This window comes from Hirundo rustica, chromosome Z (genome assembly GCF_015227805.2).
Source record: "Hirundo rustica isolate bHirRus1 chromosome Z, bHirRus1.pri.v3, whole genome shotgun sequence".
NCBI lineage: Eukaryota > Metazoa > Chordata > Aves > Passeriformes > Hirundinidae > Hirundo > Hirundo rustica.
The window spans coordinates 41,895,938-41,921,059 of NC_053488.1; the positions used below are offsets into that span (position 1 = coordinate 41,895,938).

The 25,122-nt window shown below is 33.8% G+C and overlaps 1 protein-coding gene across 2 annotated transcripts in view; it reads right to left on the reverse strand.

Annotated features, from left to right (window-relative positions):
* The window catches only part of CNTNAP4 (contactin associated protein family member 4), a 217,261-nt gene that overhangs the window by 155,812 nt on the left and 36,327 nt on the right, over nucleotides 1-25,122 (reverse strand). For both annotated transcript variants that reach the window (XM_040090884.2, XM_040090885.2), the window contains exon 2: nucleotides 11,814-11,924. In XM_040090884.2, the coding sequence (XP_039946818.1) occupies nucleotides 11,814-11,924 (111 nt within the window). The remainder of the gene's footprint in view (nucleotides 1-11,813; nucleotides 11,925-25,122) is intronic.

A 25,122-nucleotide genomic window follows, 5' to 3' on the forward strand; every position in this document is an offset into this window, starting at 1 on the left:
CTTTTTGCTAAGTGTAAACAGCTGGCCTTCTGCATCATATTAGAATCTGTGAGCATATACAGATATTGCATATAATGCAGTGATTTCCCTACAAAATGTATTTTAAAGTTATTACTGCTATTAGAGGGTGTGGAAAAGGTAATATAGAATGAAGTCTGGGTAAGTAGAAAAAATATTTTTCAATATATGAAAAAAGCCTTATACCTAAATGTAGCCACAGAGCTAGAGGGTAAGTGCAAAAAGCAGAGTCATGCAGAAAAGAAAAAAAAAAAAAAAATTGAACTATTATTTTAAAATAAAAGAATCCTGGTTCATCATTAAAAAGCAATAGGAAAACCAAACTCTGTTCTGACTTGTTGTATTTTAGATTAGGTAGCAGGCACACATAGTTAATGATCAAAGACTTTTGCTTCTATTTCGACTGAATATTTGCTTCTTAGCAAAATGCAAATGTATGGATGTGTTAAATTTTGCAACACTGTCAGAATACTTACATTTTAGTAATTCAGAATAGTTTACGTCTATAGCTGCACCTTGGAAAACAGTAATGCATTCACTTTTTAAGGAAATTGAATTCTAGTACCATATATATTCAGGAGCAATTTTTTTTAAAAAAAGAAAACACTAGTTCTCTTTTGCCAACTAGTGTTCACTTCAGAATGCAGTAGTCTTTTTAGCAATGTAATGAGTCACACAATTAATATTAAAAAAATCAAAAGGATATTCAGTTAACAAGGCAGTTATCTATGAGAACACACCGAAGATCTAAAGAGATAAAACAACATTGTAAAAAACGAATAAAAAAACCAAAATTACATGTGTTGTCCAGAATTCTTACAATGAATGAAGCTACATGTCTATTTAAACTCTCTTTATTTATTGATCACGAAAACATGGCTATAAGATGTACTGAAAATTTTGCACAAAAATATTGTTAAAATAAATTGAAAGACAAGAGAACGGTCCACTGAATATCTTACTAAAAACTTTTTGTGTAATAAAAGCTAGCATAAAAGGAGAAAAATAAAAATTATAAAAAAACCCCAAAAAACCACCAAACCATTTTTCCAGTTCTTTCTCATTCCAAATCAATCCTGGTCTTGTTTGATTTGAGGTACTTTATACGTTATTAAAAAATACATTATTTAGGCTACTGAATTCAAAATTAATACATGCTTGGCTTCAGTTCACATTTTGCTGTCTATTCTTTTTTTTTTGTTTATTTTTGAGATTAATTAAAAACATCAGTGGTTTTATAAATGTGCTTAAATTACAGACATCCTATTTCAGAATTAAAGACATACAATAACCGCAAACAAATGGTTCTGCTTTCCAGATGTAAATCTATTATCCCTCTCAACAACAGCAAAAGTAAAGATCCCACTTCATCCCTTGTTTTAATATTTAGAAACCAGATGCACTTCAAAATGAGGCAGCTTAATCCCTTTTAAAATATTAGCTGTTGAAATATCAAGGCTGTCTAAAAACTGATTTATCAATAAGCTCCTGCCAGTGTGTTTTTGACAATTCACACTTTAGAATTAATAGACACTTCTGATTTCCCATCAAAAAGACATTCACCTTTTTATAGCTTAAGGATCTAATATTAAAGGAAGACTTCACCTGCTTTATATCAAAAAATAATGAGCACAACTTTTACTCATCACTCAAAAAACAAATAAACTGTAATAATGAAAAAAATTTTGATGGAATCTATTTATACATTTTCCTAATATTTCTATTAAATTATTAAAATTATTCTACCACTTCCTTTTAAAAATTCAGAATTTTCAATTGAATATTCACTGAAAAACCTATCATCTGAAATGATGCTAAAAGCACAAAGCGTTCTGTACTGTTATCTGTGTTAAAATTTCCACCTTTTTGTTTCTCACACCTTGAAACACTGGAGATCTCAGTTGTATATATTTTTAAATCAATGCCTAATCAATGACACTACTTATGTACTTAAAATCCCATCTGCATTTCAAAATTGTATTAGCTATTCATGTAATATTCTGCCCACACAGGATATTCAGTAGAGATAATTTCAACTTATCAACAAAAAACAAATTATGATTAAATGGGAATAATAATTCTCTTATTGTATTACCATTCTTGGTCCTTTTTAAGCATAACAAGCTCTTTCAGTCATCACAGAAGTTGTGGGGGGTTTTTTGTGGGTTTTTGTTTGTTTGTTTGTTTGTTTGTTTTAATTGAATGTTGCAGGAAAATATTAGCCTAATAAAGATATAAATTATTTTAACATTTTCCTGAACATTTAGTTTCTCATGGCTATTTTTTTAATAATTATTTTTCACAAATTCACAGGTAACAGACTCAAAATTCTGTTTTGGAATTTAAATCTTAAAGTTTTGAAGATCCCTATTGAACTTTCAGTTTCATTATAATATTTTGAGAAGCAATATTTATCTTTGAAAACAAAAATTACCTGTTCTAAGATGCCTTAGTTTATGTAGGCAACAATTTAATAATTTGGATTTTACTTTGGGTTTTTAATTTTTTGTTGTTGTTTCCTTTAAACCTATTTCCACAAACAGGATTATTTAAGGGTATATTTTTCTTTGCTTATCTTTCTGTCCCAAAACAGCAGAAATTAGCCTTGTGGTGGTAATTTTGTGAAATATTCTCATAGCAATTAAGAATTACCATGATCTGCAAAATATTTTTTGTTGTTATTGTTCCTTTGCAGGTCATATTATTTATCAATGACTTCTACATGTTGTCATGCAAATAGTACAGGGAATAATCTATGAGTGAGACATCCTGCAATCCATGCATGCTCCAGGTATACAGGAACCTTACCATGAAATGATGCACAGGTATATGAGAGCAGCACCATTTCTATTAAGCAGCCAGAAAGTATGATAAATTCATCATAAACACTCAGTTTCTGACCTCACAGTGTTTGCAGATCTGACTTTTGCAAGGACTATCACCACATACCTGCAATTCTGGCATGTTAAGACACTGGAAAATAAAACACCCCGATCACCTTCTAGAAAACCTCTGAACTGAGACGTACATAAATAAATAAGGCACCCTTAATTTTCTTTCTAGACACAGTCATGATGAGACTAATGCACAAGTGTATTTCAGTTCTCAAATAGAGGATGAAAGTCATATTAATATGTAGAATAAATGACTGTATAAAATGGAGAAGCTTTTTGTGTACAAAAGCAAAAAACAAACCACCCCATAAGCAACTCACCAGAGAACAACAAAAAATGTAATGTTCTCATTCTTAATACAAACAAAACAGCACTAGTGCTGGTAGTCTGGATAAGTTCACATGCTACATAAGTGATGATGATTTTTGTATACCCCAATATACTGAAGACTGAGCAGCCTAATTTACTGATGACCTTTTAGTTTCACTTAATAAGGTTGGTTAGCTATTATCTACAATTACCAGTGTGACACTAGGATGAGCCAAACAACAGAAAGAACATTAAAGAAAATATTTAAATTCTAAAATCTTCATGACACTGTAATTTAGGTCCCTAATATTTAAAACTGAAAAAAACCAACAAAATCATACAAAGGATATGGCATGCCATATTCATGGAAATTTTAAAACCCACAGGTAAAGGTTTTTTTGAGGATTCACAGGTTCATAAATAATTTAACTGTAGAAAGTTACTAATAGAAATATCTTAAATTCTACAAATAATAAAAATATTTTTTGCTATATACTATAATCTATTGTTTCTAAAATGGTATTTTTATATAAACTAAAATTTGTGTTAAACTTACAACAAAATTCTTAATTTTGATAGATAATAACAAAGGAAGAGTACAGGCAGGGAAAATAGGTCTCCAAAAATGGTCCCTTCCATAACGGACTTAAAATATTTATAAAAATTTCTATTGACTTCATCCAAATCAGTTCTGCCTACTCCACCTCTCTATTGATCATCACCACAAAGTAAAAAATAAAATAAATTTTAAAACCCCTGAAAGTACATTATCACTTCTATTTGTACATAAAAATCCTGCTCATGTATTTTACCTTTTTCTGCTGCTTTAAGCCATTAGGAGGAGTTATGGGAACACTTCCCTTGAGAGTGAAGGAAAGAAATCATAAAGTACACAAAGTTGTCTTGCAAGTTCATATGGCCAAAGCAGCACCATCCTAGTTTTTTGTGCTATTTATACCAGGAGCAATGACTGGAATTAACTCCAACATGGACAAGGACAGTAGAGCTCAAACCTTTCTTATGCCCTTGTTCAATTATCTAAATCAAAATGATTTGTTACAGCCTCTCTGGTTATCAGTCAAGGTACTGCAACAGGGAAATTTATTGAAGAATGATGGATAGACTTCATTGTTTGCTGAAAATCTGAAGAAAATAGAGCAACAAGTATATATTTGGGTTATTTTACACTAATTTTCATGACCTAGCACTAATTTCTCTGTTTAACTCTTTATATGCCACAGGTGGTAATTGAAAATTATTGTTCTGCAACACAAATTATTCCTGATTTGGAAGGAAAAATAAAGGGATATAAGACAGACTGCTGTTTTTCATCTGGCCCCAAGAGCAGTGACATTTATTCAAGACAGCTAAGTAATAGAAATTCATTGCTAATTTCACTCCAAAAGTCCAGAGCAGAACAGGTTTGTGACAGAAAGTTTAAAAATGTGAATGAAAATGGTATTACGTCTGTAAAAATGCATTTTGCATACATAGTGGCATTATCTAACAGATCTGTGTATTTCACTTATTCTTTATTACATCTATCTTTAAAAATAAAATCCTACTGATAGGAATCAAAAAGCTGAGACAACTCAGTCACTTTTCACCAGAAAGTTCTATTTTATATATTAGTCAACTAAATATGATGAGTCTGATACTTTCTAATGACATGTTTCAAGAGTGCTTGATTTACTTTCAGCTCTTATCTCTTATCTGAAGTGGCTTAGTTCATGATTTTCTGTACCTCTGGGATACCTAAAGATGTAGATTATAATGTAATATATAAATTTAACATAATTTCATAAATACTATGACAGTATTTATATGAATTATCTGCCTATATGACACTGAGGGAAATAGCAACTAGGATATTCATTAGAATAACACCATTTTGTAAAGCTTTGAGGTTAGTTTAGGAATCCTGAGTTCTCCATTCAGCCAGTCTAGAATAGCACTAACTTTTCAGCATGAGCAGGATGATGAAAGGGAAAAAAACCCTGTCTTCTATACCAGAAAGTTGGTCCTTAAGAAGCTAAGGAAAACTATTATAAATGAAATACCAAAAGAGAGATCCCTTGTACAAGTGAAGCCTCAGAACTTTTCTTAGGGGTGTGATAGGAGGATTGTTTTGTATTTTTATAGCAGTCTCCTTTATAACTAAAAATTTCATAATTCTCAAAAATTGGAATTTATGACACACAGCCTTATTTTGCACTACAGCTGAAATTAGTCATTATTACATGACGTAGAAGATTTTTTACTTTTAAAAATTTAATCTGGTTTTATCCCATCTACCAATTGGTACTTTTTAGGTTCTTTAGCAAAAATTATATTAAGCTTCTTTATCCTTGGCTGAAACATGCAAGGAAAAAAATGAAAAAAATCAGACTATCATTTATGATATATTTTTCCATCCCTCAAAATATTAAAGGAGGCATGATCTTAATTTCTTTGCAAAGAAATCCTGGGAGTCAAATTCTATTTTGACTCTCTGAAAGAGATCATAATTATTCAAATTTTGGATAAAATTCAGCCTTTATCTAAGATTCCAAAGTATATTATTTAGAACTATCTAAACCCAAGGGGAAAAAAAAAAAAGAAAAAAGAAAAAAAAAAAAAAAAAAAAAAGAGCCATATCCAGATTTCTATTTTTTATTCTATTAACTTTAACAAAAAGGATATTAGACATGGGTTGTAGCAAACTTTATTCTTGAAGTATATTTTTATTTGATCATGTTCTCAAGCCAGTTCAAGGTTGTAAGAGTATTTAAATACTGTAGTTCAACACAATTTCTTTTTCAAAACTATAGTTCATATTTTTTCTATCCCCATAGCTATATTTCAGGTAGAAAAAGAGTCACAAACAATTTTAACAGTGAAGTGCTGTTATTACCATTTTTCTATTTCTTCTGTGCATTTCACCATGGGTTTTGCTATTCCAATGATGAAAAACATGAAATAGCTGATTTAAACCTCTTGTTATGTTTTGTTATGCTTGAATTAATTTTGATGACAAGGCTGGAATTAGGTTTCTTGAAATAACTGTACAAATATTCCTAACTCCTCATAAATGTTCATGAAAGCACAATGGGCTGTAAGTGTTTAAAATATTAGTGAATCTTTGATCCTATTTACTTACTCTTAAAAGTAATTTAGCTCCTTCTTTCTTTCTCTTTTTTCCTTTTTTTCCTCACTTTGTTTCTCACCCCCATATCCTTTTGCAATATCAGAATCACACCATATACATATATGAACAGAAGATATAGCAAAACAAAAGCAGCATATATTTAAATTTTGACATTAATGCAATAATAGTGCTTCAAATTCAACCTTTAATAAGGCTGACGAACTCCTGAGAATTTCTTAAAATTGTGTACATGCAACATATGCATGTGCAATGCCATATGCAACTTTCCTATGTGCCCATATAATTTTTTAAGATGCTTAATACACGTATCACAAATATTTTCTGCAGAAAAAAAGATGTAATATGGCATTAAAAACTATTTCATAATCAATATACTGAGAGATACATGGCATTGTTCTCACTGAAAGATATAATTATTGTAATAACTACAGGAAAGAAACTAACCAAACAAAACAAATTTGATTTCTTTCTCAGAAACGGCATGATCTTGGACTTTGACTGGACAGCATACATCATTTGGTCCTTTATGCAGAAAACACTGTAGAAGTGCTTATTGTTTTTTGTTTAAAAGCAAAAGATTGAGATTTTTACTTCTGCCTTTTTCCTAACATACATGCATACATTAAATGCAGTTAAGTCATAAAAATATGTCATATTATGTTAGATGGTTCAACCTAGATTTGCTGTTACTTTACAAAAACCCAATGATTGCCATCAGACTTTTTTTTTTTTTTCCCCCTAGTTTTCTTTCCTTATTCCTCGTATTAAAGCAAAATATCAGCTTTAATGTATTTTTTCTGCATACTACTGAAATGGAGGACGTAAGCTTTTTCCTAATTATCCTTTGGTGACCTACAATCTTAGCTGCAATGAAGTTTTTTAGTTAGTCTGCAATTTTATTTTAATTGTTAGCATTACATTATGAAGGTTAAATTGCTTCTCATAAAAATTGATGAAAATAGACCTTATTGTGTAAGAAATGTTTTTTTCTTTAACTATCTTTAACTATTTATTTAACTATTGACTTAACTATTGACTTTTTTCTTTAACTGTTCACGCAAAAAGTGATTAAAGTATACTGTTTTATAAAATGAAAAATAAGTATGGAGTTTACAGTACCATATGGAATAAGCTAGCCTTTAAATATTCTTTGCAACAAAAAGAATGTGATGAAGTGTAGGATATTCAGTTTAAGGTAAAAAGACAGAGAAGTTCCATATATACACCAGAGGAAAAAAAATAGACTTAGTAGCTGTTAAGGCATTCAAAACTTCAGGCTGCTTTTGAAAAACTGGCAGGGTAAGCTGACAGCATAATTAAAATATATGGATTTCTTCCTACTTCAGGGAAAGAGAAATCTGTAAGCCAGGGGGTTTTTTGCTATTTAATAACTTCTATATTCAATTTTCTTCTGTCATATTTTGATCAATTAATTGTGTGTGAATATGGGGCAAGATAATCACAGAGAAATCCTTATCCAGCTTATTTAGCTGTCCAAATATTAAGGCTATTCCAATGGTATGCTCAGTGTTGTAGAACAACTGTCTTCTGAATTTTTTCTTGCAAGTTTTCAGAAGCTCATTAATTCAAAAGAAGACCTGTGTTCCTGGGTATAAAGGCTCATGGTATGGTGATTCATAGTGTAATTAATGTATCTTTGCCAAGGGTATTGGAATGGTGAATTAGAGAGCGTGTACAAGCAGCTTGCCAGCCCACTGCAGAAAAAAGCAGAAAATGCTTATCTCAACTGTGACACAACCTTCTCTCCATGTGGTGAAAGGCTCTTTCACAAATCGTTGTTGGAAGATAATACATCAAGAATATGCAAATAGAGCAAATCCTCTGTAGTGCCAGACTTCAACTGACCATTACTCATGTAAATTATTGGCAATGAGTGGACAGAAACACATCCTCGATGGTCCTGGTTTGCTATTAATATTTAAATTGTTATCACTATCCTGAGCAGGCATGCTCTGGAGGCTTGGAGGCTTTCTCCCTTCTTTTGGGATGCCTCATTTCACCCTATAAAGAAGTGCATTTTACCTTTGTTGGGGTTTTTTTTGTTCTTTGTTTGTTTTTTGTTTTGTTTGGGGTTTTTTTCTGTTTGTTTGTTGTGGGGTGGGTTTTTTTTTTTTTTTTTTAAGTTCTCTTGTGGATAGACATGTAAAAAGAGAGCACCTCCCCTGAACATTTTTTGTGTCACCTATTCCCACTGGCAAAGGAAAACAGCCTAGAATTTCAACCAGACTTTCAGGATCCAGTGTTGATCCAGTGTTTTACAATACAGCTCAGTGAAAATAAGAAAAATTAGAAAATAAGAACTTTTTTCTGTTTGCTTATGCACAAGTTTATTTGTTTGGTGGTTTTGTTGTTGTTTTTTGTTATTGTTTTGGGGGTTTTGTTATTGTTTTGGGGTGTTTGTTACTGTTTGGGGCGTGTTTTCTTGCTGGAGAAGAAGCTAAGGAGAATTGCTAATTTAGTTCCATTCCCAAATTAATCTCAGTCACAGCTTTGTAGAATACAGCTCCTATTTGCTAAGTATATCCTCTCTTCTTACCTCTAAATACTTTATAAGTCACCTTGCTAAAGTGTTTATTTCACTAGGTATATTGATTACCATATCTCTTCATAACTGCTTTGCCATGATTATTCACTCTTTCACCAATCTTCATGTCATTATGCATTTCATCATAAATTATTTGTGCTTACTTCCATGTAATCTAAAAAAGTATTGAATAAAGTTGGACTTAGAGTTTCCTTTGAACTTTTACGAAAACACGTTTATATAGTAAAGATAAATACATTACGAGGTCCACCAGCTTGATCTTAATACATTTAAATTGGACTGCATTCATATGGTGCTATTACTTAAAATTAAAAATTCATACGTAAGGCCAAAAGGCAAACTCTACTTATATTAAATCCCTCCATTTTATGCCTGCTAACCTCAAATAATTAAATCAAGAGTTTAAAAAAAAAAATTTTCATTAAAAATATTCAACTGCTATCAGTGTTTTTGTTTTTTAACTTAGTTCTTGTTACTTAATTTTTCTATCTAATTTTCCATCATTGTAAGCAAAGATGATGTCAGAGTAGCTACTTTAGCAGTCAGCAGGAGTATTCATCAGCTGTGCTTGAGTACTGTGTATCTGAAAACTTCAGGGAATCGTAAAACTAGTAATAATTAAAACTCTGAAGAACATTTAATGAGTTATTCCTGTATGTTATCACTTGCCCTAACTGCTAATGGACTGGAAATTTTTGTTGTTATTAAGGAGTTCAACCACATTATCTTTTTGCTTTACAGAGAGAAAGCTGGAACATATTCTCAGTTAGCTGTTTCAGTAATCATTCTCTGCTGTTACCGTTTTTATGTCTTCACATGAAGTACTTCACATGTTGTACTTTTACATTTTAGGCTACAGTTTTCAATCCTCAATCCCTTTAACTTTTCCTATTGAATTCTTACATTTAGTAAGCACAAATTTATGAGGTTACAGAACTGTTTCAGTGCAACTTGCCACATTTCTGATAAACTTCCTGCTACTTGTTAACTTTCCATTGCCAACTGAAACAGTGTAGATGTATATGCATATTTAGTTTATTTCTTTATTAATAAAGGACAACATTTTGACTCCTGTTCAGTCTGTGTAAAAATACTCAACTTTTTTCTGTCTAAAATGCATTCAATTTTCCTTAACTTTGGCATTTTAAGAACCAAGCATATTATAGTATTGGAACCACAATCTGCTTATTGTGAATGAAGGTTAAGAGGTCACAATCATTCCCTATCATTAACTTTGGCTGAAAAAGAGAGCTGTTTATATTAAAAGTAGAGAATAATCTATATTAAAGAAAAACCCACCTTAAGTTATTACGCAATTTCTTTTAAAACTCTGATCATGTGTTCATTGCTTCCATAAAATCACTGAGAGCACATGTCACATTTTCCTAATAAGATTTTTTTTTTTTTCCTAATCTATATGGTTTAGCAATAATTTCTTGTGTGGCTAAATATTTTTGTTTATAACCATGCATGTATAATGACTATCCTTGTTCCATCCAAATAAAACTTTCATGTATATACACCTACAAATATAATCAGGTTTTGCAGGGGAAATTCACAGAAAAGAATTAAACACAAATTCAATGTAGAAAATATATTCCTGGTCCCATAGCAAGTACTGAGTATCTACTTTCACTGAAAAATAAAGAATACAATATAAGTTAAAATGAACCTAAATAGATTAATTTACTGAAGACTGAAGAAATTTTCATCTCAGCTCATCTACACTATTCCATAAAATTACATCTCAATGAATCAAATGGTATCTAGCCAAACAATCTGGTCATATTATTAAACAATGACAAATGAATAAGACATTCAAACCTGTACTCTGTTGAGTATTGTGAACCTGAGGTACACAGAATGAGAAGGTAGACAGTCACAATCTCCTAATTAGGCTGCCTGCTGTTTTGTATCTACATGAGTTCAAATGATACCAGATGTAATGTTATAAGCATTTCTAATGTGTGCATATAGTACCAGGCAAAGAGAAGGAAATTATACATCTAAAAAATGCATTTTAAAATGCACAAGCAACTTCATAGCACACAAAGAGAGACAAATGGAAAAAGCCTTCAAACATACATTTTTAGGGAAGACCAATATGAAAATGCTGACTCTGATGATAATACATATGTTATTTAAAATTCTAAGAGCATATATTACTTCAAACTAAGGGAAGTCATTTCAGGATACATAATTTCCATTGTTATCACAACTTGATTCAAAACAGAAGCTCATGTTTATCAAATCTGCACACTAGGTTAATAAAATAGATTGGAATATTCCTTCTTCACTATAGTGTTTCTATCTATCTGACATAAGAAATATTCCAGTAAATCATGGAAGTTCAATGTCAGAAATTCTTCTGGCAGTACAAAATTTTCTTAGGATTTATTTTATATACTTCTCTATTAAATAAATTAATGTAAGATATAACAATGAACTATAAGAGGGAAACTGGATGTACTTGAATGTCTCTGAGTAACCATCCTTAATATCATGGCTGAATTATTAAGACTAGATTTTGATGTAAGACACAATTATTTCAGTGACGTTTCCTATGACAGCGCCTTTGAAAAAGTTTACTCATCTGATTCCTCATCGATAATAGTTAAACAGAAATCAGTATCCATAGAGCTGCCTATTCAATAAGCCCACAGAGCAGCTCCAGCCACTGAATGCTCATGTTGTCAGACAGCTTACCATAGAGTGGGAAGATGAGATTCCTTACTCCCTTGAGCTGAGACTACACTGTCGTTCATGGTTAGTATACAAACATCGGACAAAAATTTGAAACAGTAACATATGCTCTTGAATATCTAAACTGTTCTAATTTCAACACAGAATTAACAACTGACCAATATAATTCACTCACCCTCTCTTCGATTAAGCCTTGCAAATCCTGGGCTGTGACTGCTGGACAGCTCTGATGAACTACTGAATGATGACTGAGGCAAGGAAGACACAAGCTGATCATCACAATTATCTGTGAATGAAAGATATCACATTCAGGTTAATTAGTCAGACACCACTTAACAGAACTGTTAACAGAACTGTGGAACTACAACAGAATCAACTCTGCATCTGAGAGCAGCATATCTCTAAATATTTCCTCTTGCTGGACTGAAGCACTGAAGCACAGGGTTTGGGGTTTTTTACCCAATATTTCAAGAGACTACCAGACTATAATTTATGATGTTCTTTAACCAGCTGTTTTTACCCACTTCTAACTTAACTTCTGAGATCACACCAAGAAATGGTTCACTGTTCACTCACTACAATTTACACGAATAGCTAGTGACACATTCAATTCTCTGTTTCAGCACCAAGCTACAACCTCACCACATGCTTTTTATTTACTTTTAACCTGATGCCAGCACAGGTCTTTGCAATCACTTTTAATGTGCAATCACATTTAATACAGCTGTTTCTAAAAAAAATTATAAAGCCAAGCAAACTGAACAAAATTAAATAAAAAAGTACTCTCATCCCTTTTAAGCACAGTAAACATGACAAAATTGAAAATTTTTGTGCTTTGCAAATAGTATATATGTTCGATATAGACACGGCAAAATAATTATTAGCTCAACAATTATTAGTATGCAAGTCCTGACATCATACAGAATAAAACCTAAGCATTTCAGAAAAAGACTTAACTGCAGTTAAGTCAATTGTGCAGAAACAAGCAAACACTAATCAATAGTCTTTCTTTAAGTGCCTCTCCAGCTGAATTACTATACATATGTGTTCATTCTCCATTTAAATTTGAAATGTATCAATTAAGAATTGATAGCTGATCTAGTTTAGCTGAAAGAAAATTAACTTTAAAAAAACTTAAAGTGCAGTAAATACTTCGCCAGTTATACTGGGGCTGGCATCTGTTCTTTAGAGAAAGAGGAAATTATTTCAACTTTCAGTCTTTACAAAGTGTTTTTTGTCAGGACAACCATATTCTTTGGATGCAAGTAGTAACTGACAAATCACAGGTGAATTCTTCCTCCAACCCTTCTATTTGTCTACCAGGTTTCACTGTCAAAACCCATAAATATTAATGAATATAAAATCTTTTCCTTACCTTAACTAATAGTTAAGTGTTTCTGCTAAGTAATTATAGATATTTCTAATTAGCAGCAAGACTTTTATATGAATGTCCCTAGGGGATTTTTTGATCACATTTAAATTTTTTTTAATGTTCTTTAATATAGTTCTTTGAGAAAAGCTCTTTCCAAAGGAAAGGCCTAGTACTGACCTTGACTGTTAGAGTAAGAAGTTCTCTCCTAAATCCCATAAATAATATCCATTCACAACAATAAGTTTTATTAATTGCTCTTGATAAAGTCACATATACCATATTCTACCAAATTCAGAGGACTTCACTCATAAAAAAAAAAAAAGAAACAGAATTATTTTTACTTTCATAACTTTATTTCCTGTTCTAGGTTTACACAATAAAAAGAACAAAATTTTATAACTACTCTTATTTTCTAACTGAAAACTCATTTTTTCACTTCATTATCCACGTATTAGATTTACAATGGTGAAAGAAGCTGTTCTACTTGGGACAAACTGTCCAACTGGCAAGCACAAAAATGAAAGAAAATTAAGGTCTTATGAGTAAATGCATTGCTCTGGTAAGACTTAGAAAAGGATCTCATTAGTGAAAGGTCTCTTTACAGCACAGAAAATAGAACTTATTAGTCATAGGTTGCATTAGAAAGAGAAGAATATGATGATGCTGTTTCACACAGAGAGCTATTTACACTGCTGATGCAAGGGAACACTTCAAGTGTCACTGATCCTTTCTCTACCATGATAGCCCACATTGTAAGTCTAGATACCAGGATGAATACTAAAAGGAGAAAAAAAAAAAAAAAAAAAAAAAAAGGCATTTTTACTCAAATCTATCTTCATGTACAATCATGGACCCACCGAATCACAGAACAGTTTGAGCTGGAAAGGACTTTTAAAGGTCATCTAGTCCAAGCCCCTCCCATAAGCTGGGACACCTGCACTAGATCAGATTGCCCAGAGCCCCATCCAACCTTATCTTAAATGTTTCTGGGTGTGCAGCAAACAGCTCTAGTGTTTTACCACCCTTACCATAAAAAAATCTTCCTTGTAACTCATTTAATCTACCCTCTTTTGGTTCAAAACCATTACCTCTTGTTCTATTGCTAGTTTCTTATTAAGTATTGAAAAGGCCACCATTAAGTATTGATAAGGTCTGTGTGGATGTTTCTCTTCTCCAGGCTGAACAATCCCAACTCTCTCAGCTCCATCCCTCTGAACATTTTTTCAGCCCTCATTTGGACCTGCTCCACAGGTCCATGTCTTCCCTGTGCTGAAAACTGCAGAGCTACTTGCAGCAGAATGCTTCATCTCTCACAAATGCCTGATTATTTTAAATGTTGATCCTCTGGTGAGAGGTGGTGTGTTTTACAAAATGAATCATCAGGAAGGAGAGCATGCCATTAATACACAGAAGCACAAGGAGTAAACAACAGCAGGCACACTACTTTTAATCCACCCCTGGGTATAAGTCCTCACAAATTTCCATTCAAAATAATAAAAAAAAAGGTACATTTCTGCTGGATGGATGATACATCTGCCTTTGTAATGTTAGCTTCTGCCAAATAAATTTTTCACCTTCTTTCTTTTTAATGTACATGTTGGAAAGGAATCAATGGTACTGAATTATTCTACCCAGATGGTCTAATACATGTGTATTTGTGAAACACACATATTGTTTTCAGATATCCCCAGAAGAATTCTATAAGCACTTAGCATTTATCATATAATACTTTATGTCAAACTTGATTTATAATAGAAGTTACATAAAATTTTGAATATTAAAAAAAGGCATTATCCAAAATCCAACAGTCCATGATATGGTTTTTTGCCTTGCACCACATGAAAAATTAACAATGTGTCACAAACAGATATACCCTGAATAATTATACATTTCTTCTACAATAGCCACTAGCAGTTTCAGGAAAATTACTTCATATGAACTTCTGCTTAAAACATATTGTAGGGGTTTTAGTAATAGTATTTTTGTGGGAGGGAGAGATTAGGAGAAAAACAAACAAAGCAGGCTTAAGCTTAAAAATGAACAAAAACAGTTTTATTAACATATCTTAAAAGACTGAGAAAAGAAAAAAAAAAAGTTGAGAAACAAGAAAAACTTAAACAGAATTATTAAAACACACTTATTTCCTCTTACAAACTATTAACTTTCTTACTGAACAACATAGAAAGACGATTTAGGATTTTTAGTCAGTTTCACCACTTAGACATAACCACTCATTACTCTAGGAGAAGAGACCTTCTACGATCTTTTTATGAAGATGTTTGCTACAAGACAAAACAGTCCAGTGCTCTCGATGTCACACATCTGCTGCTGCCCGGAGTTTTCGCAGACTGTGATGTTCTGTCCGCAGAGCTTCTCAGTGTACCTGTGGTACTCTTTATAGTATTTAGAATACTTCTTCTGATCTAAAATTGTCTTTGTCTCAAAGGTTGAGACCTCCTTTTGACCCAGGAGCGGGGGTTTCAAAATTCCCAAATAAATCTCTATTACATCAGTCTTTAATTTTGATTAGAATAGCATTCTGCCTAAATAATACTAAGATGCTGCATGCACAGTTAATTTCTTCATAATTTACCTTAGAAAAGTCTGGTTAAAAATGTCCATTTCTTCAATCCTTTTCCAATATTATTAGTTCTTTCACTTCTCATCTAACTGACTTCATGCAGTGTCTGTTCTATGTACCCTTTGTTTTCCCTTCTTCTTTCTCTCAAGGAAGAATTGTGCTTTAAAAGTTCTGTATTGCTAAGAAAGGGTTACATCCGCCCGAGCTTAGAAAAGCCACGTGCATGGGCCGAGCTGCAGGGCTGAAGAAAAAATGCAAGGCTGTGCTGATGGAAGAAGCCGGTAGATGTCTTTGTTTCTACCCCTCGGTCTCATCCAGGGTGGTCCAGCTCAGAGCTGCTACAAAGCTGAAAAAAGGGCTTCACCCAGGCTGCTCTTAGGCAGGTAGCAGCTCTCAGAGGCCCGGCTGGGCCCGGCCCAGCCACCCAGCCGGCAACGGGGAGAGGGGGGCGCCCGACCTGGGCTCCCCCCGCTCTCCATGCAGGCAGCAGCTTCTGGGGGCCCAGCTGGGCCTGGCCCAGCCGCCCACGACGTTACCTGATTCCAGAGAGAGTGAGGCGGTCCCAGCAGATTAATTTTAAAGGTTCCTTCCAAAGTCACATCGACAGTTGTCACTGGTCAACTTAGCTGCCAATATCTCAGCCAGCTTTTTGATAGGTCCTTGTCCTCACCACCTCCCAACCCACTCTACGGTCAGGGCAGGCAAAAACATTTTACATTTCTCTATATCTAGAAAATAAAATTGTGCCAACCCATGATATATATTCTTGTAACTTCTGGTAACTTCCACTGTGCAATTTAACTCAACATTTAGTATGAATTCCAGAGTGAAATCAAAACATTTTGTAAAAATTGTGAAGAACCAGATGGTCAACATCAACTTTCTTCTCAATGTAAATAAAAAAACCCCCAAAGAGTAGTCTTTACTGAGTGACAATTCTGTATGCTTTCACTTACATTGAAAGACATTCTAAATGATGGAAACATTGTTTGAATTCAGTGCTTTCTTACATGCTACCAGTGACTTAATTTCTCTTGGACAGCCTTCCACTATACAACAGAACACATCTCGCAGCTGAAGGCAATGTAGGGCTTTCTAATGATATTTTTTCCACACAGTTTCTCTAGTCTAAAGGAATACTTGCGTAGTCTATTCCAACATCAGATTTAAAACAATGAGTTTTAGTTAAATTTGTCCATCATATAGCATTTATTACATTTTTGTGATAAAAATTTATTTTTTAAACAATACATAAGGATACCAAAACCATAAAGAAACCCTTGGTTTCTGTATGCACAAAAAATCTGGTAACAAATAAGTTACCAGATGAAAAAAAAAAAATAATATATATATATATATATAAAAACAAAATACATACTACCTGAAAAGTTATATAAAGCATACCTTTCCATATATCATAATTCCCATGTGAGTTTAATTGAATTTATGAAGCAACTGAGGCATTTTAAAGGAATAAAACTCTTAGGTGATGCATGAATAAAGTATGCCTATCATTTCTCTTCCAGCTCCAAATAATATCCCATTATGCATACTCAGAATAAAACAAGAAAATTTTAATACACAGGTACTATAAATTACACAGATCATGCCATATGAACTACAACAGAGGAGTTCAAAGAAGATATCATCCTATAATAATAACAGTTATAATAACAATACTAATAGTCAGTTTGTAACATTATGGTTGATCAAATAAATTTTGTTTCTTCCACCAAAGCAGCTGCTTTGTTGAAATAAAAATAGTAATAAAAATAGAATACTGGGACAATCTGAGATTTATTTATTCAGAATGTGTCAATTTCAATTTCCATGTTGTGAAAAAATTTTCATTTACAGGCATATACCTCCTCTTTTCTGTGAAAACTTCAAGAATATATGGCACTGATTTTATTTTGAATGGAACAGTTTCTTTATCTGAATTATCAGCTTAATCCACAATAAAGACTAACAGATTTTAATGCTTTTCAATTTGAGTGCAGATTTACTCTAAATAAGCAAATGTCAATATATAGTGCTTAGCTACCACAAGCTGATGTGAAAAATCATATTCTGTTCATAATTATCTGAAAAGTACATGCATTACATTGACACATAGGCTTTACTAATGACATATCTTTAACTAAAATATCCCAACACAGCATATTGCTGCTCCCAAGAGCATACGCAAATGAACATATTATAATTTCACTTATTTAATTCACTTATTTTAATTAATTTCTTTTCAGTTATTATATTGTTGCATACACCTCTTTTTTTCTTAAAATTCTGTTTGCTCCAAACTCCCTTAACCAAAATGAACTACTAGTTCCTTAATTATTAAGCTTCTCATAAGGCAGGACAGAAGTAGCATAGAAGGAAAAAAAAATATTATGATGTTTAACTTCCATGGAAACCTATCAAGTTCTTTGGTCTTATGAAGGACTCAAAGAAAATATTGAGTACCTAAAGAGCAAAGCAACACCTTAACATGGAACAAACAAACAAACAAACAAATTTATTCCAGTAAACCACATGAAAACAAGAAATAATAATAATAATAATAATAATAATAATAATAATAATACCACAAAGAAAATTTTGCAATCTTTTCTCAAGTAGGGAAAATTAAATGCCTTATTATCAGACAAGCAGAATAGCTAAAAACAACTGGAAATGCAGCCACAGTGGAACAGAATAGAAGAGGCAATAGCTCTGGGCATCTCTCAGAAGTGTAATAATGTTCATCTGTTCATCTTTCCCATGCAGGTAAGCCTTAAGAAGGATCAATTTTGCTACCAATTTTTAATAAATTAGTATCTATGATGAAAAACCTTGAGAAAAGGAATGAGGCTCATAAAAATAAAGCACGGCATACCATAGCAACAAAACCAGTCCTTGCTAAAACCTAAAAAATGGTGCCACGAAACCTACCCTCCAACAGGTATTTAATAAATCCTTGGTTCTATCACATGCACCTTAAAGTTTCTTTTCCCAACACTGTGAAGACCAAATATTTTTTAGCCTGTCTACTCTTTTCAACAAAAGAGATTTTATTTTCCACAGGAGTGAATACCTATTTCATTTTACCTAATAGAATTTTTAATTATGTTAATTGTGGTAATTTAGTCTTTGGTCAGTGTGGAGGCTTGTAATTAGTTTCAAAAGATTCTTTGAATTTAATGAGATTCCTGTGACATAGATAAAAAGGGATTTCCCTTCTCTTGTTTTCCTGAGAGGTATTGACCACTAGTCAATATGCTGGTCCCATTCCTAGTGAAATCTTCATCAATAAGAGAAATGAGGAGAAGTCGACAGATTTACAGACCATTAGATCGTCACACTTTCTGGCCTTCTAGCTACACAATATGCAATGTCACTTAAGATGAACCTGGCCTGTCATTACTGCTGCTGCTATATGCTTATGCTTGCATTTGCTTCCTGGACTGGGATAAATCATGCTTGTTCAGAGAGCCTAAGAACTTCTTCAGCCCAGGTCTACTGTGGGCTATTTGCAACTAGAAGTTTAAAAACAACTCACTAGGAAAGCTGCACTGTTTCATTCAGGGCTTTTGATAGCCATTAAGGTTTTCCATTCTGTAGTCCAGTTTATGGAACATATCAGGCATTTCCACATAATTACTTTTCAACTGCATGTAGTATCCAAATAAGGTCATAATGCCTTACTTCACTACGGTTTTCTGCTGTTTACTTCTGTGAAAGATGTTAACCTTTCAAGCTGAAATTTCATTAGTGAATAACTCAGGCTGATTTTCTTAATCTACATTTTACTTAAACACAAGTGTTCATTGATAGATTTCACTTATTTCTTGGAGGCGGTGGAGAGAGTAGGCAGGGAGCTGATTGCACAAAATAAAAAAGAAGGGTTTAAGATTTTGAAATAATTTCTCTGCAAATGTAAAGACTTTATCAAGGAGATAACCTGCAGGGCAGGGTTGATGACCTTCTTGAATTTCAAACGAAGTCTTCCAGGTTTCTGATAAAGTTTTTATCTTTTCCAGATAGCAGTTAACACAAATTCAGCACAGAATTCTGACACTTAGCAGTCAATTGTTCCTTTTATATTCACATCAGGCATGTGATTTTTACCTTCACAAAATACATGAAATGCTCTATTTCCTTCATTTCAAGGAGCCATCACTTTTTCACAATTTCAGCTATTTCATGCCAACAAGAAATCAAGAACATCTAGTGAGTACAAAAAGCCAAATTTCCTCTGTGTTCATAGACAACCTTTTTCTCTGGGGACATTAAAGAATTTTTGTGACTGAACAAGGTGAACTTAAAAGACAAACCAGAAGGAATAAGATAAACACTGCAGTTATACAGATAAGAATTTAATTATACAGGAATGGAAGGGATACAAAAAAAATGTTTCCCTACAGACATTTGCAAAGATTTACAACTTGCAATGCATCTTCGACTGTTGGCATCATTGTTATATAGTTATAGATTATGTTTTACTTAGGTTTTTACTTGTTTATTTTTACTTCTTTGGTTTTATCTGATTGCATATTTTTATTCCATAGAGTAAGGAAAGGGAGCATGAAAATCACAGAGTTCTGAAAATCTGTATGCAAGTGAAATAAAGATTTTCCTTGTTCTTAGAAACCAGCCACAAGTCAGAAACTCTACTATTAACTGACATTAAAGAAACATTAATAACAACTGAATTAACTCACTCCTGGTTCTCTTGGTCTTTTCCAGAAACCTTCAGACAATGATTAAAAGCAAGGCAAGTACTATCACTAAAACTTAACTTTTAATTCCTACTACCATTTGAAACCAGAAAAGTTTTTACAATAATTTCCAAGATTATTAGATAAAGACTGTCTTCTTTTCATAGATTACAATTACATTTTAATCTGTGAATTCAGTGGTGAAAGAGCATATGATTGAATAAAACATTAGTCTAGGATAAATTAGAGGTGACGGGTGAGAGTGATGGGAGAAATGAGTGACTTCCAGTTAGGATCTTCTTATTCACTTTGAAGAAATAAGACAAAATTTATTCATTAAGCATATATGCTTCAGTAACAATTTTATATCAGCTTCTCCAGGATGTATCACACAGTGAATCAAGTAGAAACACTTCTACTAGACGGGCAAGTTTTGTGTCTTTTGACTTGAAGGCCTACTTCTCCTCAAAAAGGAGTCAGAAAGGCAAAATTATAATAAATGCATTCCAAAACATCACAGAATCACAGTTTTGTGCCTATGGGTTCCTATGGGCCTTATTTGATTGTATAAACTCAAAATAATATTTAAATAATTCTTCTATTACAGAAAAATTGTTCATTTTCATTGAGTTTTGGTGAAGATCTTTTCAACATGAAAAAATGTTTTTATATAATAGTAACATATTAAATGTCAATAAGTCTGATCTTATGGGTAAATAATTTAATTCAGTGAATCTATTTTTTTTTTTTTTCCTGGGAGAAGCCATCAAAGACTAATATACTTTATAATGTCAGTTGGAAGTTTCACAAGCATGAGTGGTAGAAAAAAGACTTGGTTTTTAGAGAGAATGAAAAAGGATATTGTAACATATATATTTTAAGGGAGTTGAAAAAAATACAATTTAGAATTAAAATATTTCATATTGATCAAAGCACATAAAATTTACCATTAGCTTTCATTTTTTCCCATGTCACCATGCAATATATGAAAACTAATTTTGAAGCACCGTGAAATGTTCATTCTCATGAAGTATGTCTTTAACTTTCCTAATGGATGGTTAAATTTTTACCATCTTACTACTATGTCATAATATATTTTAAATTTGGAATATTTTATTAGAAATTAATTCTTTTCATGCAGAATAGCATAATCAGATAACATATACATGTTTCTGGAGATCAGTAAAAGCCTCTTTACCACAAGAGAGGATATTTTACACACCCTGTTACCAGAAGTACATAGAAATCATTCTTCTTTTTACTAAACCAGCAGATGCATAGAGAATTCACACAAAAGCAGGAAAGAATAGTTTGTCTGTTTTGAATAAAATTTTGACTATGATTTAATTACATCAGACTTTGCTCAAAGATAGAGGGTGTCACTTAGATTACACTTCACTCAAGCAACAAACTTTCCATTCTTAAAAATAACAGTTCCCCTCTACAAAATAAATACATATATATATTTACAAATATAAAAAATATATATTTTTATATAAATATATATAATATGTAAAATATATAAAATATATAAAAATATATTAAAATATATGAAAATATATTAATATATATAAATATATATATTAAAAAAATACTTCACAGGGAAACATCTATGAAATTCAGTGCCTAAAAAAAAAATTCCAAAAGCCCCCTCTCATTTAAACCATGATGCTGGCAACAGGGCCCACATGATCACTTCCAAAGGCACAGGCTAGTTCTGCTTTTCTTGAAAGTATCTGACACTCAAGAGACCTGAATGCTAAGGGCAGCATAGATAAAATCCTTCTTAGCGCACTGTAGAAAAAGAGGAAAAAAGTGTATGCGTTTCAGGATTAAAATGTCAATACCAAATTGATTCCACTTACAGACTGTAAAATTTTCTCAGTAATTCATACCTACACACACACTGTGGAACAGTATTTTACAGTTGTAAATTCCATTTAAATTTAAATATCTTTACTGCTAGGGAATATCTTTTTTCCAGATCTAAGATTTTCATGACAAGATTTAAAGTTTACCTTCGGCTGTAAACCTTTGGATCTTGCTATTTTGTCTCCATATGAAGGCAATAATCTCCTTTCATCACTATCAGATGTATTATTTCAAGTGAAATTTTATACCAATGGGGATAAAATTACCTCAAGAATTCTTTAATAAAACAAATTCTTTTAGTCTTATCCCCTGAGTCTTATTTTCCACACCCTGTATCACTTTGTAGGCATACTTTGAACAGTCAGCATCTGCAGCTTTTTCTTGAAGGAAAGGTACAAGCAGAAAAACCGGTAGCAGGGGTCAATGCTCTGGGATGAAAGCAAATTTTCATTGATTACTTTCATATACCATGTTTGTCAAACTTGCTTCTCAAGGCCCATGATGGTGTTCCATGAGACACAGGGTATGCTTCTAGCTGTCCTGTGGTTGTTTCCACTGTTGTGAGCACATAGTTCTTGCCTTGGTAGATCTGCAGGAATGTGACATAACCCATCTACCAGGCTTTCCCTTTTTGTATTTCGACCTAAGCTGAGCTCATGTGCTAACAATGCTAAGGATTGTTTTAGGATTCAATCCCTATATGGACCATTCATTTAAGAGTTGGATGCAGTGATTCTTAAGGGTCCCTGAATATTCAGTGAATTTGTGACCATTGTCCACAATACCGCAAGAGGCTTTACCAAGCCTGCTTGTATCACAGCGTGTTTCACAGTTATGGATAATCTGGGGGACAAGGTCCATGGGTAAGTCCACCCCTTGACCAAAAGCCCGTCTGGTGATTGCCTTTCTTTCCTGATGACCTGAGGCATCATGGGCCCATCAAGTCATAAATAATTTACCCTTAGGTTGCCAGACCAGATCCCCCTGAGACGTTTTAATCTTGGCAGCTCGATCCACCCGTCCATTGTTGCGATGTTCTTCAGCAGTCCACCTCTTGGGCATGTATGCACCTCATCATGTACTTTTACAGCAAACTTCTCTATCCAGCTAGTGACATCTTGCCACAGTTCAGCAGCTCAGTTGGGTTTGTCTCTGCACTCCCAATTGGTCTTTTTCCCATTGTTCCAGCCAAGTTTACAGAGCATTTGCCACCATCCACAAATCAGAGTAGAGATAGAGTGCTGGCCATTTCTCTTTCAGAAATATCTAAAGCCAGGCTTTCATCTCTGATTTGATCCACCTTGTCTCTCAATAGCTTTTGTGACTCATCACGTAGGGTATCCACTTTTGATGTATCCCTACATTATGGAAAGAACCATCGGTTCAGAGTATGTATCACTTTTTATTTTCAGGTAGCTGATTATATTGTGGGGTCTCCTCAGCACGTGTCATCTCCCCCCCTCCCCCTCCTCTGATGATGGTCCCAAATTGTTGCCTTCAGGACAGTTAGTGATGACTTCCAAGATCCCTGGGAGATTAGGGTTTCCTATTTGAGCTTGCTGTGTGAACAGCACAACCCACTTACTTCATGTCAAATCAGTGTCATGAAGTGTGGAAAGGACTTTGAATATCCAGCCCAGCACCAGCCCGCAGGCTACCAGGAGGAGCTGTGCTTCAGTGCCAATCACTTCTGAAGCAGTTCAAGCCCCTTCATAAACTGCCATTCTTTCTTTTTCATTTGGGGTGTTTCAGGCCTCAGATCTTTTGTATCCATCACTCCAGAAACCCAGGAGTCATCCTTGAGTCTCCCTGAATACTTTTTGCCAGAGTCTCCAGAAAGGACAATTCTATCCAGCTGCAGTGTAGAGAACACCTTTTGTATCTTGTTCTGTCCTGACTGGCCCAAGGACTACTGCATGAACAATCCCCTGTAACTTGTCCAAAAGCTTGTTGTTGTTCAGGACCTCACTTAAAATTATTCTTCTTCTAGGTCACATGAGAGAGAGGGTTTACAATCTGACTGTAATCTGGAATATGCATCCTCCAAAATCCCATAACACCTATGAAAGTCTTCATTTCCTTTTTGCTTGTGGCGGACACAGCTGTTTTTTTGACCACATCCACTGGAAACTGACGGTGTCCATCTTGCCATTTCTCCTGGTTCCCCCCAGTACAGGGTTAATTTTTACAGTAGCCAGAAGGAGGTTAGGACATTCCGGTTATTCTATACCACCTCATATCATTACTGGGTGCAGGAGAAGGGGATCTCTTCTTGGGAAAAGGGCTTCCTCCCCATGAAGCAAGTGTGGTGGATCAGTTCCATGCTAGAGGGAGTAGTACAGGTGAGACTGGTTCTGTGCCAGATGGAGTGGTGGGGGTCGTGTGGCAGAAGGGGCAGTTGCGTATTGTCTATTTTCAGGAGTTTCCTTGAGAAGCAGTAACATTTATTTTTTAATACACTCTGTTGTTACTGTCGTTGCTGTTATTTCCTAATCTCATTGCTGCTTCTCGTAACTTGTTTTTATCTCAAGTGTGATCTTTACTTCTTGTTCCTCCAGTTCTCCTCTCCAGCCTACTGGCAAGGGAGAGAGGGAAGGCAGAAGGGAGCTAGCAAGCAGGATTATGGTTTGGAGAGTCTCAGTAGGGACACTAAATTGGGGAGTACTATTCCTAAAACATGACAGCAGTTTATTCCTAAAAACTGAATTTACTGGGGAGGTCCCTTCCTCCTACTTTCTCTTATGGCAACAATTGCCTTCAAGAGGATTTTAATTGTCTTCTGCCCTTTCTCAAACCTTCCTCTGCTGTGTTGCCGCACCATGTACTTCAAGTGCTCTGGAGCCTCACCCTGTTCCAGTGCAGTCTGGATCAATCCATGGCAAACAGTGGGGCTGTGTTTCTGCACCTGGGACAGTCAGTTCCAGGGGTACTCCATGCCCCCCCACGTGAAAGCTACCTTCAT